Raw genomic sequence first — 16,176 nt, 5'->3', positions numbered from 1 at the left:
TTTTAATGTAATTTTAAAATTTCTATCTGGAAATAAAATGTAAGCAGAGCTGTGGTTAAGGCCAGAGGAGAGGATGTCTGCAGAGTAGTGAATCTAGGAAAAGCCAAGCGTGGGTACATAGTTTTATGGCGAACAGGATAGCATGTTGCTTCATGGAGATGCCAAGTAAATAAAAACAGGCATAATTTCTTGCTCCCTAAAGCCACTAAGTTTGTCTTGTGACACTGTGAGTGGTTAAAGCATCAAAAGGTAGTGGAAATAGAAAATGTAAATTGTTAAATATTTCTGCTTCCACATGAAAAGAAGCACTGCTCCCCTAACCAGCTCCTCCAGGGGCAGGAAATGTGGTCATCTGAAATGAAACTGCTTTGGACTTACCCCTGCTGCTTCGTTGCCAAGAATCGCTGCAGCTCTTTCCTGGTTCATGTTCAGCTGAAGCCAGACAGGGCAGGTCTTGATAAGTTTATCAAGGATGCTGACTCCTGACAGCGAGAGGCAGTTTCGTAGGGAAGTGGCCTGACAGAGATGTGTCTCTTTCCCTTCCTCGCTGGTATCGCTGCTAGGGCTGGAACAGAGAAAGGGAGACCCTTGTAAAAGAAGAACTGCAGATGGAAAACTCTGGGGGAGGAAGGACTACAAACATAAACACACAGATACAACACACCACACAAATACACACGGCTCTTAACATCCAGAGAGCTCCTTAAGGGGCATCAGACGAAAGATGTCTCGCTTTGATAGAGGCAGACTGGGCACGGGGCAGACAGTCCTGACAGACAGATAAGCCCCGTCTTAATGAATACAGCCTCAAGCTAGTGATGCACGCTGCCTTTCAGACCACAGGTTTGCAGAGTGCTTTCTGCTGCGATCTGTGGTTTCAGCTCATCTGCATGCCTTGTCTGAGCAAGGTACCAGCAGCTCTCACTTTCTGACAGCCCTGCTCTGCTCACAGCCAAGCTGCCTTCAGGTAATCTGCAAAAAGGCAGACCAAGACATCTATCTCACTGCTCGAATCAGCTGCGAGCGCTCCCTGCTCACATTGCTGAGGCTGTGCTGGTCAGAACGGCTGGTGGCCACAGAGATGAATGTGTCCCTGCCACTTATTCTCAGCTATGTGCAAGACATAAGAATACTGAAATTTCACTGTTAAGAATACTAAAGATGTGGGATGTGATGTCCTTTAAGTTTCTCTTCTGTTCAGTCTTCAGTCCCTATGGTTTAATGGCAAAATGACATAAAATGCTGATTTCTAACAGAAAGTTCCACAAAGTATTTATACATGTGCTTAACACTGCAGTCAGCAGAACTACTGTCAGGTCTGGTCTTAAGATTTCTGCTGGATGAGGCTACAGATTCATGCATATGGGCTCATCATTTATGTAATTAATTGATTTTGAAAGTAAAAAAAAATGGAGAGAACATACACATAGTAACATGTTTTCTGCGCCAGTTTTGCTGCTTATATGCAAAAGCTGGAAAAAGCAGGACTCTCACTTTTGATTTGCTGTTATTTCAAGACCTATTCATGTTCTTTTTTTTTTAAGATACAGATCTTAAAGTAAAATGAGGTCAGACTTGAACTGCTGAAAGAGTTACTTCAAAGGCTTACCACAGCATGCTTATCCCAAAATTTACTTTTTATAAAAATAGCCTTTCAAATCCCAAAACCAAAGGTGAGATCTTATTTTTAGTAGTTTTTTTTCTTAGAAAACGTATGCTCCTCTGCAATCCCAATTGCTGATTCACGATATTAGTCCACCCTCTTGACTTTAATCAGTTCATTTTCAATGTTAAGGCAAAGACAATAATACAAATGAGAGAACTATCTCCCATTCTTTAAAAAACACAAATAGAAATAAGTCAAATGCTTTCTTTTTGCTCGTGATAAAAGGTGAGGAAATTTCCTTTATATATGATAGAACATGATTTTAAACAGTATATTCTGAGCAAGCAGTAAAAGGAGGAGAGCTTTCAGAAGGAAACTTGTTTCACCTCTCGCTTTTCTTTTCTTACAGCACAAACTAAAAGGAAACATCTAGTAACCATACAAAAGAAATGTGCTAGATGGCAACATTCATACTTGGTCGTGGGTAAGAAGTAAGGAGCTGAAGGAAAACAAAGGTGAGATATAGAGAAATGCTCCATAAGGTTGTTATAGAAAGCTGCCCCCTGTATTAGTCACCCAGTTGTGAATCTGATGGTGCCAATGGTGTGTGAAACCCAGAGCAGAAGGAAGCTGGTGCTAGTAATGCCCTGCTATGTCAGCAGGAGGTGACATGCATTGCACCAGCTCCAGTGATGCTGAACTTCATTACCCTTTAATTTTGTAATGTGAAAAGGACTAGCAAAGCACCAATACTCAGGAATACCATCATCTGGTGGGAATCGAGGGTATCAGCAAAGGCTGTGAAATAACCCAGAGCAACTCAGACTTGGAGATGAGCTCACACATGGTCTTCCCCGTGGGAAAACCCAGCCTTGATGTGGGCAGAGGCACCCACACCCCTGCCAAGTGCATGGACTGGTTGGGGTCCTGCTCACAGCACCAACATGGTCTTGGCAGCCAGAACAACAGACCTGAGGCTGCACATAGGGCTCATCATCTAAGTGTTAGAGAACAGATGAGAAACAGAAAATCATTCCAGATTCAACATATAGAAAGAAAGTTGAATGGTCAGAAAATATTTGTGTTAATATACTGCATGGTTTGAGTGTGGGGATTTTCAGCACAGATAATTAAAGGTGGTAGATGAGGCTTTTTGGCAGAACAGGAACTCAGCCTTTTGGAGACCCTCAGAGAGGAGAGTCCTTTTAGGGGGAAATCTGGCCTTTGGAATCCAGCCCAGTAAAGAAGGAAGGATGCAGGCTGTGATCCCTGTGCAGGAACATCCCACCAAAATGGAGGCTGTAACAAAAGGGAAAGTAAAAGGAGTAATGAATGGAGTCATATTAAAACAGAGAAATGTCGAGCTAGATGCTTGCTGACAGTGAGTTAAAACAGATGATGGATAAGTTCCCAAGAGAAGGAGGAGAGAAACGCATTGCTCAGGTCTCTTAAAACACCATGCTTAGAGCATTAGCAAACACTCTGTAGAGCCAAATCTTGTGCTGGTTAAGAAACAGGTGTGAGTAACTGAACAGACCTTTTTCAGCTGTAATGCTGAAATGGTGTGACCCCTGACACACCAGTTGATGCAGTTACAGCAGCAGACTTCTTTCCCAGGTACAACTGTCACAAATATCCAGATGCCAGGCTGTGGGAGTGCTTAATCCACCAATTTAACCTGGCTCTGTGGTAGCTCTGCTAGCTACAGAGAGAAGAGGGAGCATGGGCAGCTCCCAGGTTCTTGTTGTGCTGCCAATTGAAGGGATTTGTGGGGCTGTTGCAGTGAGCAGCCAGCTTTTGCTTATTTCTCTCACTCAGATTTCACTCACTGGATGATTTCTAGGCTCACAGTTTCAAGAAATAACACAGTGTGTGGCTAACTCCATCCTTCTTCTCCTACCTCCCCAGTAAACCCTTTGTTATAGGTGCTGGCTTCTGTTACACATGATATGAAGCTGACCCAGAGCAGCTGGCTTTTCATTCCTTTTTTTGAGTTCTTACTGCAAAGCATTTTGAGATCTTGTAGCCACTCTGCAAAATGACCTCAGCTGGGACACAGGAAACTGTGTGTTGCATACTGATTGGCAACACAGATTAATTAATTGCACAGTGATTATATTTACACACCTGCCCCCCCTTTAGCAGGAGGAATCAGGTTGCTAGGTTCTAAGTAATCGTAATGACAATGGGGATTTGAATTACTGCACAGTGACTCTGCACTGAAATGATGACACCATCATGGCTCACTGTTTTAGAAATTAAGAGCCACACTTGCCAGCTGAATAATCCTAGAAATCATCAGAATTGCAAGGGGATACATTTCACCAAATTTCATGCAGATCTGGGCATGCCTTTGCAAGGGACTTCAGAGAAAGTTGCTGATGCTTCTGGCACCAAAGTCTTCTTGGCTGCACTGTGTAGGCCTGGTCACTCTGCATTGCCCAGGGGCAGCTGCAATGCACAGAAGCTGTTTGCAATAGCATTGAGAGCTGTCAGATGAGCTAGGTCACAGTTTCCATCCATGCAGATGTATGCAACACATTCATTTATGTGGAAACTGCAAGTGCAGCAACACTCTGCAAGGAACACAGAAGCTGAAGGAGGAATTTCCTGAAGCAGATACACCAGGCATGGTGGAATCAGACAGACAGCACTGGTAATTCCTGTGGCTGAAAGAGAGAGCTGGGAGCAAGAAGCTTCATGGAAAGTATCAGATGATGGTGCTGAGATTACACAACTGAGAGAAAACTCACAGCCCCATTTTATACCATGTGTCATAGCCAACCCAGCTGGACTCAGTTACAGAGCTCTGCACCATGGTGATAGAAACAGATTATTGTATTCGTTTATATCATAGTCTCCTTCATGCTGAAAAGGGTATGAAGTTCTGAACCTAGCCCATCAGAGAAGGAATAGTCAGTTATAAGAGAAGCAGCAAGAAAGTGCACTAAGGTTTCCTTAGCTAGACCCATGCTACATACATTGCTACCCATTCTTGGTAGGAAAATTATGCAGTGCTCAAGCTAACAGACATAAATCTTAATTTTACTTCTATCTTAGATGTGGTCATTTATTAGTGCCTTCCCTTCATTCTCGTAAGGCAGCCAGTCTTTGCTTCTGTGATCAGTTTAGATCAAAGTAACCCAAAATGGAGGAGAGAGATTCATTTAATTTCTTTAATTTATGGCCTGGCTTAGGTGACCTCGCTTAATTTTTTACCTACTTCCCAAAAGCTGACAGAATGCAGGTCAGGATCCAATGTAGAACTTCTTGAGATACTTTGTCACAAAACAGAGTACTGAAAAAATGAGGGCCAAAAAGTGACCCACGGAAAGTCCCACAGCACAATAACCAATTTTATCCACTAAATGATGACATTCAGACTTCACTAACATTTTTTCATAAAAGAACCAGAAGACCAGACACATATCAAACAAACAAACAGAAAAAATCCACAACACAATGAAACAGCCAAAAAGCAGTGAGAAAGTTCCTGAGCTGACTGCCACTCTTCAGTTAAAAATAAAAAATAAGTTTCCTACTAGGTTGGCAATAGATGAAGAAAAGTTGTAGGCAGGTAAGCAAATTACAGGAGGTTCCTGCATTGCATAGTTCTAAAAATTGGATAATGGAAGTGACGAGATACTCAATGTGTCCTGTGAAGCAGGCTTTGCTCCATACCTTGCAGAGCACTGTGTTACCGGTCCACCTTGGTGTTGCCTGCGTAGCTCAGGAAGCAGTGCTTCTCAAACCATGGTCTGTGGACAGCCTGTGGTTGGCAGAGCACTTCCTCTTGCTCACTGCTCTCCTTGTTTCCACTCCAGCTTTTATGTCCACTCTTCATTGGTTTGGTCTCTGACCCAAAGTTGATGCCCTGCATGTCCCAACCTCCCTACTCAGCCCACAAAGTGCCTTGCTTAATAGCCACAGCAGCAGCTATTCCAGCTGCCAAAAGGTGAAAGGTATGGTAAATCCCCTCATAGTTCAGCAATCATCTCTGTTCCCCACTTACTTCACTTTCTGATACTAACACTCTCAAGTTCAGCAGTGAAGGTTTGCACCTTGCAGTTAAGGACTCACTTATGTAAACTCTTCGTTAACTCACCAGGGATTTCCCAACTGCTCACCTCTGTGAACGCCATCAGACACAGACTGCAGGCATCCCCCAACCCTCCAGCTGGATCCCACCTGGACTCAAGTGGAGCAAGTCCTAGCCTATCTGAGAGCTCTGCTGGTGGGCACAGAGGGATCAGGTGTGGAAGAGCTCACTTGATGTTAAACCACTGGGCACAGAAATCAACAGAAGTGATCGCAAAAATGGGGAAGTACTACTGTGCTTCATGGGTGAGCAGGGTAACTGCTGATGTACAGGTGGAAGTAATAGATGTATCAAACTATCAGGTACATGCAGCCACAACAAAGCAGTGGCAATATCCCTGTCAGGGCCTCTGGTTTGGCCCCATCAACAGCCTTGTTTTGCTGGAGCCTTATAACGAGGAGGGAAATGTCCATAACTGCTTGTTAAGTTACTGTTTTCGCTATGTTTCCTAGGTCTTTAGGTCTGCCTCTGCATCACAAACACAGACTATGAAGGTACGCGTGTATATCAGAAGGAACTGCATGTTCACAAGAAAGCCAAACAAAAGGTGAATGAGTTCACATAATCGCCAGTACCCAGCTCAGCTCTACTAGCAAACCAGCAGTCCCTCACTGACAGCCATGACGTGGGCAGGAACAAGATAAATGCAAGCATAAAAATTCCCTAAAGGAAGAGGCTTTTCAAAACCCTTCTTTTCCTCAGCACAGCTGTTTCCTGCATTCAAGAATGTAGAAATGAACACAGATGGCATATGGTGCATGTGAGCATCACAGGGAGCTTGGGCAGACGTATTCTACTGGTGTAACATGCCTTGTACTTCACTCGCTAATTTTACTGTTTTCTTTACGTAACCTTGCACACACAAACTTCTACATTCAACAACTTGTCTCAAAATATCTTATCAACTGTCTTTCTCTTTCTCTTCAGTAAAAACACACATTCCAGCCTTAGCAAATTACCCCTGTACAGGGTTTACTGGCCTTCTCTTTAATAACAGCAGACAGTGGCTGTCTTAAAGATAAGTTCTTCTCCCCTGTTTTTGTAATCAGAGCTCTTGGGTTATTTGTCTTTTGCCAGTTTCAAACCCAAATAATTCTCTTAGGAATTTCATCATATCAGCAAACCTGAAGAATGAAGGATAATTTGTAGTTCTGCAAGGCACTTTTGCTGCAAAGAAGGGAACTTCTGAAATGCAAGCCTAGCCAGAAGACATTTCTGCCAAGGCCAAAGAAGCCAAAGAAAGCAAGTTTTCCTTAAGAAAAGTAGTTGCTGGAGAATTCTGCTTTAACTTCCCTGGAAAGGTTTGAGAGGTGCAGGAACTAGAAATGAATGTTTGGAATAAAAGAAATGATTCCCTAAGGTGTAAGAATAAAATAGAATCAGCAACGTTTTTCACTCTGTGGTGTCAGAAGGGCCCAGCTAAGACACCACTTGGACAGATGAATTTTTTCCATGCCTTTCAGATATAAGAGGTGTGCTGGAAGCTCGAAGCACCCCCTCTTTGGCTGCAGGGCCTCGGCTATTGATGGAGGTTTCACCTCACTCTTTCCCAGCTCATCAAGCCCGGAAGGAAGAGGGGAACGAAAACGCTGGGAATGTTTTTTTCTGTATTGCATTCAAAGAGGGGAAAGGGAAATGGAAAACAAAGGAGACTTCACGAAGAATATATTGTAACATGGCTTACATAAAACCATTTTGTTTCAAACGCTACATATAAAAAAAGCTGCATGACTAATCAGAGAGAAAAAAAACCTGGAAAAACTGAACTTTCATCATGCAGCATCTCAAGGAGCAGAGCAAAGGCCTTCAGAGGTGCAAGGCTGGTGCTCTTCTTGTTGGATTAAAGGCCTTCAAACCAGTCAATCAGTCACTTAAACACAAATATTCATATTTTGGGCAAGATTTCCTTTCAGCATCAGTGTGAATGCATTTAAACACCTGGTGCTGTTTGTAAAACAAAAATCTAAATCTATGGACATACTCTTTATCATCACTTATCCTTACTCCAGCACTTTCTTACTCCACATGTTTAATTTTGATTAGGTACTGGAAAATAGTGTTTATTTCTTGTTTTGTGATCTGACAGGATCTCTGCCTGCATTCACACTGAGGTGAAGTTAGAGATTGGTTTCCCCAAGGGAAGAAGATAAAGAAGAAAACAGCTTGTTGGGATATTTCAGGAGTGTGGAAAGATGGTGAGAGGTGCTGGTGTCCCTGTGCAAAGATGGGAGTTCTGGTTTGCTGGGTTAAGCTGAGTGATGTGCCTGCAGATGGGCATGGCCCTCATTATCATTTACTGATGAAGCCTGGGACTACTAGGACTTGCTGGAGCAGGTGTCAGATGCTGCCAGCTGTCTCTGAGGCAGCTTGGAGCTCAGCATGTGACTACAAAACCTGTCAGGCAGTAAGGAAGTCTATCAGCTCCCACAGTCCCAGCTAAGTCATTGACAGGACCTCAGACTTGTTCTAACAGCGTTTACAGTCACTTAACCATCAGGGCTGAGACATAAATAGACCATGACCTAAGACATGCTTTCGCAGCAGTTAAAGACTGTTACCGTAATTACATCCTCCTCAAAACATCTAAGCTGTGGCCACTCTCCCCTCCCAGCTACCATTCATGTCTGACACGAGGGGTGTGCGTCCTTGTGCTAGGCACAGCTCTCTGACCAGCTTCCTGCTTTTTATCTGGAAAGGTTAGCAACAAGATGCAGTCAAAAAGTATCTTGTCAGAGAAAGTATTACAATGGGAGTTCAGTACAGAACTCCTCAAAATGCCCTATGTTACATGTTTGTCCTCTGGACAGGGAGGAAAGGAACCAAAGCCAACCTCTTTCTTGTCTGCTGATTCAGCAGGAGAAGCTCCGAGCTTTGCAAGGTGTCATTTTGCATGGAGCATTGTGAGTGACTCACAAAAAAGTGACTTGGAGAGAACTCAAGGGAAAACAAAGGAAAGAGAGAAGAGAGGAAAGAATTCTTGGCAAGCAAGATGAAAGGTTGGGCCCGGTCCCAGGCTGTCAGTTAGACAAATATGTGGGACAACTTTCTTTTGCCTACAAGTCTGCTAGCAATTTGCAGATCAGTGTTGCAGGTAGCCAGCAGAGCTGTCAGTGTCCAGGCACTGCTATTTTTTGGTCTTCGTTTCTTTGGTGAGGTTTCCCAAGCAGCACACAACTTAACCCAGCTCACGAGGGGCAGTGACTGTTTCTTGTTCTGCCAAAAGTTGCCTTTCTCCAGAGGGCCATAGGAGGAGGGTATCTGAGCCATGCAGATTCTCTACATTTGGCAAGGTTTCCCCAGCATCCAAAAAGCTGAATGTAGTTGTTTTTAACAAAACACTTGAAATTCCCCAGTCATTCCTTATTCTTGCAAAAGCAAGTAGAAAGTACCAATTAACGTGGTCAGGGGATTATTTCAAGTAGCAAGACAGGTCTTTCAACCCCACCAGAAGTAACATTGCCCCACAGACCCTGAGGAATTAGAGAGCAAATTCCAGCAGCTCGAACCCTTGCAGGACCAGATCTGAGCCAGAATTGCAGTCCTGCCTCAGAGAACAACTCTCAGGGCATGATTTCATGTTCCTCCAAATCCAGGGTAATGGCAGGACATTGCTGAAGGTGCAGTCCCCTGACCCCACTTGGACATATTCCCATCACTTCACTTTTGTTGCTCCACTTGCCTCAGACTGAGAGGCAAAGACATTGGTTCAGCGTCCTAATCCATCAGAAAACTCACCCACCAAATAGAAAAGGCTTTCTGGGAATTGGATTCTGTTTTTGGCCTTACCGCAAAACTTAAAAGATGGTCTGGGGAAAGGCCAGGGCTTAAATGCTTAACAAGAATCCAGGGAACTGGGCTACAGAGTGACTATAACCAAATCAGCTCATGCCTCAGTTTCCCTTCCTTCAGTAGCTGTAGTGAATATCTATCTTTGAATGGTTGCTGAGAGGATTAACATTTAGGAAACACCCAGTTTGTACCAGCATAAACTCTCTTTGTACATACAAGTGCTTTATGTTAATCTTACAATGTCATTACAATTAGTGAAAACATCTTGCCCATTTTAAAGATATTAGTAATGCAGGAAGCAGAAATCCTTTACTCAGACATAAACACACTCCCTCTTCAGCTGAACGGTGATGGAAAGTTTGGGAAAGGCACACTGCAATGTGTATGCATACATTCATCTGTTTGAAAAGAGCTACATTCTTTAGCATTCCCTGGCTCGCGTACATATAATAGAATAACTATTTAGGAAAATGTGACTAGCATAACCAGCTATGCAGTGTTCACATCTGCTAATCCTTTGCTGCTCAAGTAATCATCTTCACTTGCAAAAAGGATTTATACTATTTTGGGTGCAAGCAAAGAGGAGCTAAGCACTCCAAACTTCTTGCAGCTGAAACCCCAAGGGAAGCATTAACTTAGCATCCCCACTCTGGCAAGATATTCTGACTGAGGGATCCCATTTGTGGAAGTGGGTAGAATTACCTTGGGTAGATCAGAGAGGTACAAAACAGTCAGAAGAAAGGCTTGTAGCTATAGTATTTACCATATTGGGCGATGCCTGTTGCTCTATTATACTTGCACAGTCTAAATAACACTGCTTACTTGACCACCGCTGCTTTGCAGTGCTATTTATCCTGAACTCATACACACACATGCACACACAAACTTCACAGTCAAAAACACCAGCTGAAAGCTTGCCTTGTCCCTCTGAAAAGCAAGCACCTCTCAGCCTGAGATGGATTTCTCTGCTGGAGTTGCTCTGGACTGACACTAGCACACTGATCAAACATAGCCACATGCATGCTTGTGCTGTATGGATTGCCAATAACAAGGAGAATGGGATGGGACAACTGTGGTAAAGAGAGGTAAAATCAGCAAGGAAGTCTTCAATTGTTGGATGATTATTGAAAATAAGCACCAAATGCTCAGCAGTCTACTTATCTGCACTGCAATAGCATCCCTAGCCCCCTGTAAGAATAAGGACATGCTCACTGCTGATTACAGTCCTTACCTCAAACTGTTTCAGTGCTGCAAAACACACTGTTGCAAACGGATGTGGCTGCATCACCCTTGAGGAGAAATCCATTCGTAATCCCACCTCCTTAGGGGTCAGCTCCAATGTGAAGACCCAGCCAGCTGGAATCCCAAGGGTGGACAAGTTGAAGGAAGAGGCAGGTGGATTTTGTGTTTGGTTACAGAAAAGTGACTCTGTAGGGTCCATGGCCAGCTGTGAGAGGTCACGGGAGCTCCTTTGAACACTACAAAGCATGTGTGCGTGCATTGGGTGGGGTGGACAGAAGTTGAATTAAAGACAACTGAGTGATCTAAAGCCCTGAGATGTCTCTCCAGAGCTGCAAGAATTGCCATTTAATTGCCTTTGAAGCATGACTTTGCATTAACTGCTTCCACTGGTTCTTGATAGTCTTCTTAAAGCTACTCTTCTATAGTAAAACAGTCTTCATCCGTTCTTCTCAGTTTTGATCTGTAGTTTACCTTCTCTGAAGGTAAATCTAAAGTCTTTGCAGCATGAATGCTTCAAACATATAGTTAGGAAAGTCTAATGAGACTTCAGGGACACTGCACAGCTTTTAGTCACCTTTGATGACAGTACCTACCCTCTTCTCACTGATCCATCTGTGGATTCTGTCACAGTTCTTGTGGTCAGAATTTGGTCAGTTATTTTGAACAGCTGCCTTTTCTTTCTAGTTACCCCTCCAAAGAAATATTTCTTTCTATTCCCAAATGAAAAAACCCTCCTCCCTTCCAAAATGGCTAAACGTTTGTGATGGACAGTATGTTGGCCTAGTTTCACAAACTCACTTAAGTTTCCATGCTCTTTAGCAATCTAAGCAGGAAAGCACTTAAAGCTCTGGGAAGTGAATCTTGATGCAGCTTCTTTTTCTAATAGATTCATTTTAATTATTTGGTTTTCATGTCTTTTTTTTTAGTTCATGTTAGAAATCCTTCTGATTCTCACAAGCCTATGTTGCTGACCTCATAAAAGGCATCTATATTCATGGATGAATAAATAGGCAAAATAAATACTCTTTTAGATATGTAAGCTATATATATATGGTGTGGTAAAGGTTGAAGTGAACCCAAATCTGAGAATAGCAACTCTCAGAGCTATTCTCTGGGACACACTGATCAAGGTGGATGTCAGTACACACAGAGAGAGACAGGTGCATGCACTCATGTGCATTTTTATGGTCCATACTGCCTCTAGGTTGGAAATCCAGCAATACAGAACTGTGCATACCCACTTGGGACAGGAAGTGAGAAACTATCTTTAGCTGAAATTGTAGTGGAAAGGAAAGGAGATGAACAGAAGGCTATTTATGTTCATGTCTGCATTTCTATGAACACTGATATGGGACTGTCTGCAGTGATGAGGAGTTCCACACTCAAGGTCAGTATTTCCAGCATGGTCTGTGCCCTAGCAAGAGAAAGGACAGTTGTCTTTTGCTCTAGCACACTGTTGCACAAAGTACTCAAAGCAGTCGCTAAGGTTGGTGGTGATCACAAGACGAGTGAGCAAACATACTTCTCTGTTGAATAAATTCCAGAAGATTTCAAATCCATTCTCTGAAGGTATCAAACCCACGTGTCTTTAGGGAGCGCCTCTTTGTATGTTTACAGTAATTTCCTGATCCTGGTGCAACACATAGCCATTTTCTTCCTGAGTAGCATCATCCTCTGGGAATGGAAAATTTCCTCCTTTATCAGAGCTTGACAGACAGCAGAGTGATTTGATAATACTTATTTGTTTCCAGTTGCCAACCCCATCTAAACACTGCACCTCACACATTCCAGGGTGATGTTTTCTTTGAGCAGCACTTTGCATTGTGCCCCAGACCTCCTAGGGCCAACAGAACTTGTCCAATAATTCAAATCAGGTTAGTTTATAGTTCTTCTCGTAGGACAGTTCTAGAGCAAACTTATGGTGGTTTTTTTAAATTGTTTTATCTGTAAGTGTTGGCATTAGATTTATTTACATCACTGCAGAATGAGGTGTGTAATCTTGCAGGAGAGATACTTGATAGGTGACATTTTTTGGTCCACAAGTTATCTACAAGATTCCATTCCAGCATAAATGATAGTTTTGACAGAGGGCTTACCAGAACTGTTCTCTGGTCTACTCTGCACAGGAGATCAGATTAGATAATCAAAACAGTCCTCTTTGAAGCTAAAATCTGTGAACTGATGTGAGAGGTTCAATTCTCAGACTTCTCCAGTTCTTCATTTCTTTTTTCTACATAAATTGCATGAAATCACTGTTGATGATGATGGTAGACATGTCGCAGAAGAGATGTACAATCATTGCTTCATTAGCTAGCCTGGTCACCCAGAAAGTGAGAACCACTGTAACTCCTTCCAATGGCCTTAACCAGCCACTATCCTGAAAGACTATTTATATTTGCACATTGCAGGTGACATCTATCTCAGCTCCTATCTGTTCTTCTCATCATCTCCTCCATGCATTTACCAGATGTTGGAATGGAGGCATATACCTTTTCATGAAACCATAGTCACCAGGCTAAATCAGCTCACATTTCTCCAGATGTTTTGTGATCTCATCACTTATTAATGTTCCTAGTTAAGTTAGCTCAACTCTAGGTCAGGATAAGTGGTTGTAACCTCACCAACCCGTTTTGGAAGAATTCACCAAGATTGAATTTTGTTAGTTACCCTTAGTTACCCTCCTCCCCACATTCATCTCTGTTGAGCTTTCTGTTTCGGACGAAGATTTCTCCCCAGTCTGAGATGTAAGTCAGCAAAACTTCCCTATTGATTTGCTACGAGCAACATAAATTCCTTCAATCATTACTAGGAATAGATAATGGATACCTTCCAAATTGCCAAGATACTTCTATAACGATTTGCACTGTCATAGTTCTGTGCATGTAAGAAAGTTTAATTAATACCCTGAAGACCCGGGTGGATAAAAGCACAATCTCAGCAATTGCTCGTGCAGATTTTCTGCTCAGAATTTTAAAATTGGGCCCAAATTCTCCATCAGCACCTTACCTCTACTACCATTTCTTTCGAAAGTTACCAATTTTGTCTACAAATACTTCATTAAATTGGTGCCTAATTGCATGTGACCATAACAGAAAATTAGTCAGGAGTAATTCTGTAATGTGCCGGAGGCTACAAAGTATGCAAGCTGAAGTGTAATTTTGAGGATCTTCAGAACATTGTGGCACATAAACAGAGCTGAAACAGAATTTTTAAATACATAATTTCTTATTTAAGAGTGAGAGATAGTTAATATGGTGGATAAAAAAAGACAATCAGTTACTGAAATAAAGGAATGTTGTTAAATTATTCAGATTATCACTTATTTATGAACCACATGTGCCATGCCCATTCATACTTCAACATTCCTGGAATCACTTATTTACTGCCCAAGTCCAGGGCTTATGTCTTAATTTCTCCTGCAGCTCTAAACTGAACGCAAATCTTTGCAAGCATGTGGCTCCTTTCAACTAAGCTGAGAAAGAGATAAACAGTATAAATCTTCCACTTTCTCAGTCCGTGGCATCTTAGCTGTCACAAATGCAGGGAATATCTGCAAAGTGCGAATTCTTTGGGTTATTGAATTCCTCCTGTCAGTCTACTGCGATTGGCTTCTTTTACTTTTTTCCTCAAGGCTGTGTGCGTGATCTTTATCCTTTAGTGTTTGACATTAACTTGAACTGAGTAATTGTACCTTTGAGCAGGAATGACATTGTTCCTGGCAACTTGGTAAAAAATGTGAAGTCAAAAGCAATGAAAGAAAGGTTTTCCTTCTGTCCCCTTCACTCCATGTGCACATTTGGGAACAGTGCTATGGTGGAGCTATAGCTGCCTGCCAGCACCATTTTTACCCTCTTTTTGAGTTTGACTTGCAGCATACTCAGTGACTGAAAATGCAAGCATAACACATCCCTCCACCTATAGCCTCTTCTGCTGCACCCATCATACACACATCTGGGAGCTCTTACTCATGGGAAAGAAGCTAAGTGTATCAGACAGATAAAAACCACTCTTAATATCTGGTATTACATGTTTTTCAAGGAAGGTGATGGAAGTTTTCAGCAGCTATGTCATTTTCCCCTGATTGTTTTCAACAGGAAACAGAAATGCTCAGCTTCAGGCATCAGCTTTAAGATATAACTGAGCCTTGGTCAGATTCCATCCTGATCCTGGAGTCCCAGCAGCTGACTGGCCTCCAAATCAAAACCATTCTCTCCCGTACTATGTTTTCTCAGAGCACAAACCTGCAAGGTGCAACGCCTGTCCACCAGGAGCAAGGAAAACCTGAAATATTTTCCTAACCAAAAGTATACCTGAAGTCTCCTGGGAGTCTGCGGACACGGTTTGTGCATACCTTCATTATGCAGAGCTGGAGTGACTGCCAGCTCGCATGGATGCCCTTACCCCATACTCGACAGAAATAAAGCAAGCCTCCCAGAAAAGATTCATAGCATTTCCAAAAGCACAGATCTCTCTTCTGTCCTTTGTTCTAAATTGCAGCTCAAAATTTGTAATTATTCTCCCCTAAATAGGTGAGATTCAAGCTAAATAAAGGTAGTGCTGTTTGTTTTCAGCTTGAACACGCTAGCTAAAGGAAATACTGTACATTACAGCATGAACATGCCACACCAGTGTGAATGTACAGCTGAGAGCTCTCCAGCCAGCTTGCTAATGCAGTTGAGAGCTCTTTGTTAAGTGGGAAAAGCAAAGCAACGTAGTTATTAGAAACAAACAAGTCATGTAAGTTTCAGGACTTACCCTGAGTCATCCCTGGCTCCCTCATCTCTGGCTGATGTTTTCATCATTACAGCAAACTTTAAGACACTTTCTGTTTCACAGTGGCTTTAGAGTTCCTTGGTAAAGAAAGCAATTCCTTTCCATCGCTGAGCAGAACATCCACATCCTTTGGTTTTGTACTGAAGATGATATTTCAAGGGGCAGCAGGGGGAGGATGTTTAAAACCAACTTCAGGCTCAGTAATATCGGAGGGCAGACGACTAAACAGGCACTGAAATGAAAGCAAACTACCAAGAAGGTCTGATTTTAGCCTCTCTTCTTTCTACTTCCTGTATTTATACGAACGGGGGATTTCAGGAAGAGGCAGTCTTTGGTGGTCAAGGGTGTGTGTGTGTGTGTGTGTGTGTGTGTATTAGAAAGCCATATTTAGTAGTGAAGGCAGGTTAACCTTATTAGAAAGAAGGGCCTGAAACTGTCAGCTTCTACTTTGTTTCTCTAACTTAAGTAAATACAGGGGAGTTTGTTTTACAGACTACAGGTATATCAGTAGGCAACAGAGCACGGTGAACTTTGTAAAGGATTTTATAGGGCAGCAAAGCATTAAGTCTCCGTCTGCAAATTCCTGAAGCATGTGTATTTCTATTGCTTGAGTAACTGGAACCAGATGGAGCTTGGAAACCTTTATATTTACACAGGACCTGGGAAA

General features: G+C 42.5%; 1 protein-coding gene across 3 annotated transcripts in view; it reads right to left on the bottom strand.

Moving 5' to 3' along the window:
- The window catches only part of RIN3 (Ras and Rab interactor 3), a 56,088-nt gene extending 40,234 nt beyond the window's left edge, over positions 1 to 15,854 (bottom strand). Inside the window, exons 1-2 of one of the 3 annotated variants that reach the window (XM_010711846.3) lie at positions 15,492 to 15,854; positions 379 to 565 (exon numbers count right to left, since the gene is read on the bottom strand). In XM_010711846.3, the coding sequence (XP_010710148.1) occupies positions 379 to 565; positions 15,492 to 15,538 (234 nt within the window). In that variant the 5' untranslated portion in view covers positions 15,539 to 15,854. Of the gene's footprint in view, positions 1 to 378; positions 566 to 5,287; positions 5,396 to 15,491 lie in introns of those variants that run through there. The other 2 variants (XM_010711845.3, XM_019615841.2) reach the window with 2 other exon arrangements.
- Positions 15,855 to 16,176: the final 322 nt, after the last annotated feature.

Source organism: Meleagris gallopavo, chromosome 5, assembly GCF_000146605.3.
Source record: "Meleagris gallopavo isolate NT-WF06-2002-E0010 breed Aviagen turkey brand Nicholas breeding stock chromosome 5, Turkey_5.1, whole genome shotgun sequence".
NCBI lineage: Eukaryota > Metazoa > Chordata > Aves > Galliformes > Phasianidae > Meleagris > Meleagris gallopavo.
The sequence above is the reverse complement of the archived record's forward strand: the minus strand, read 5'-3'. Positions and strand labels throughout refer to the sequence as shown.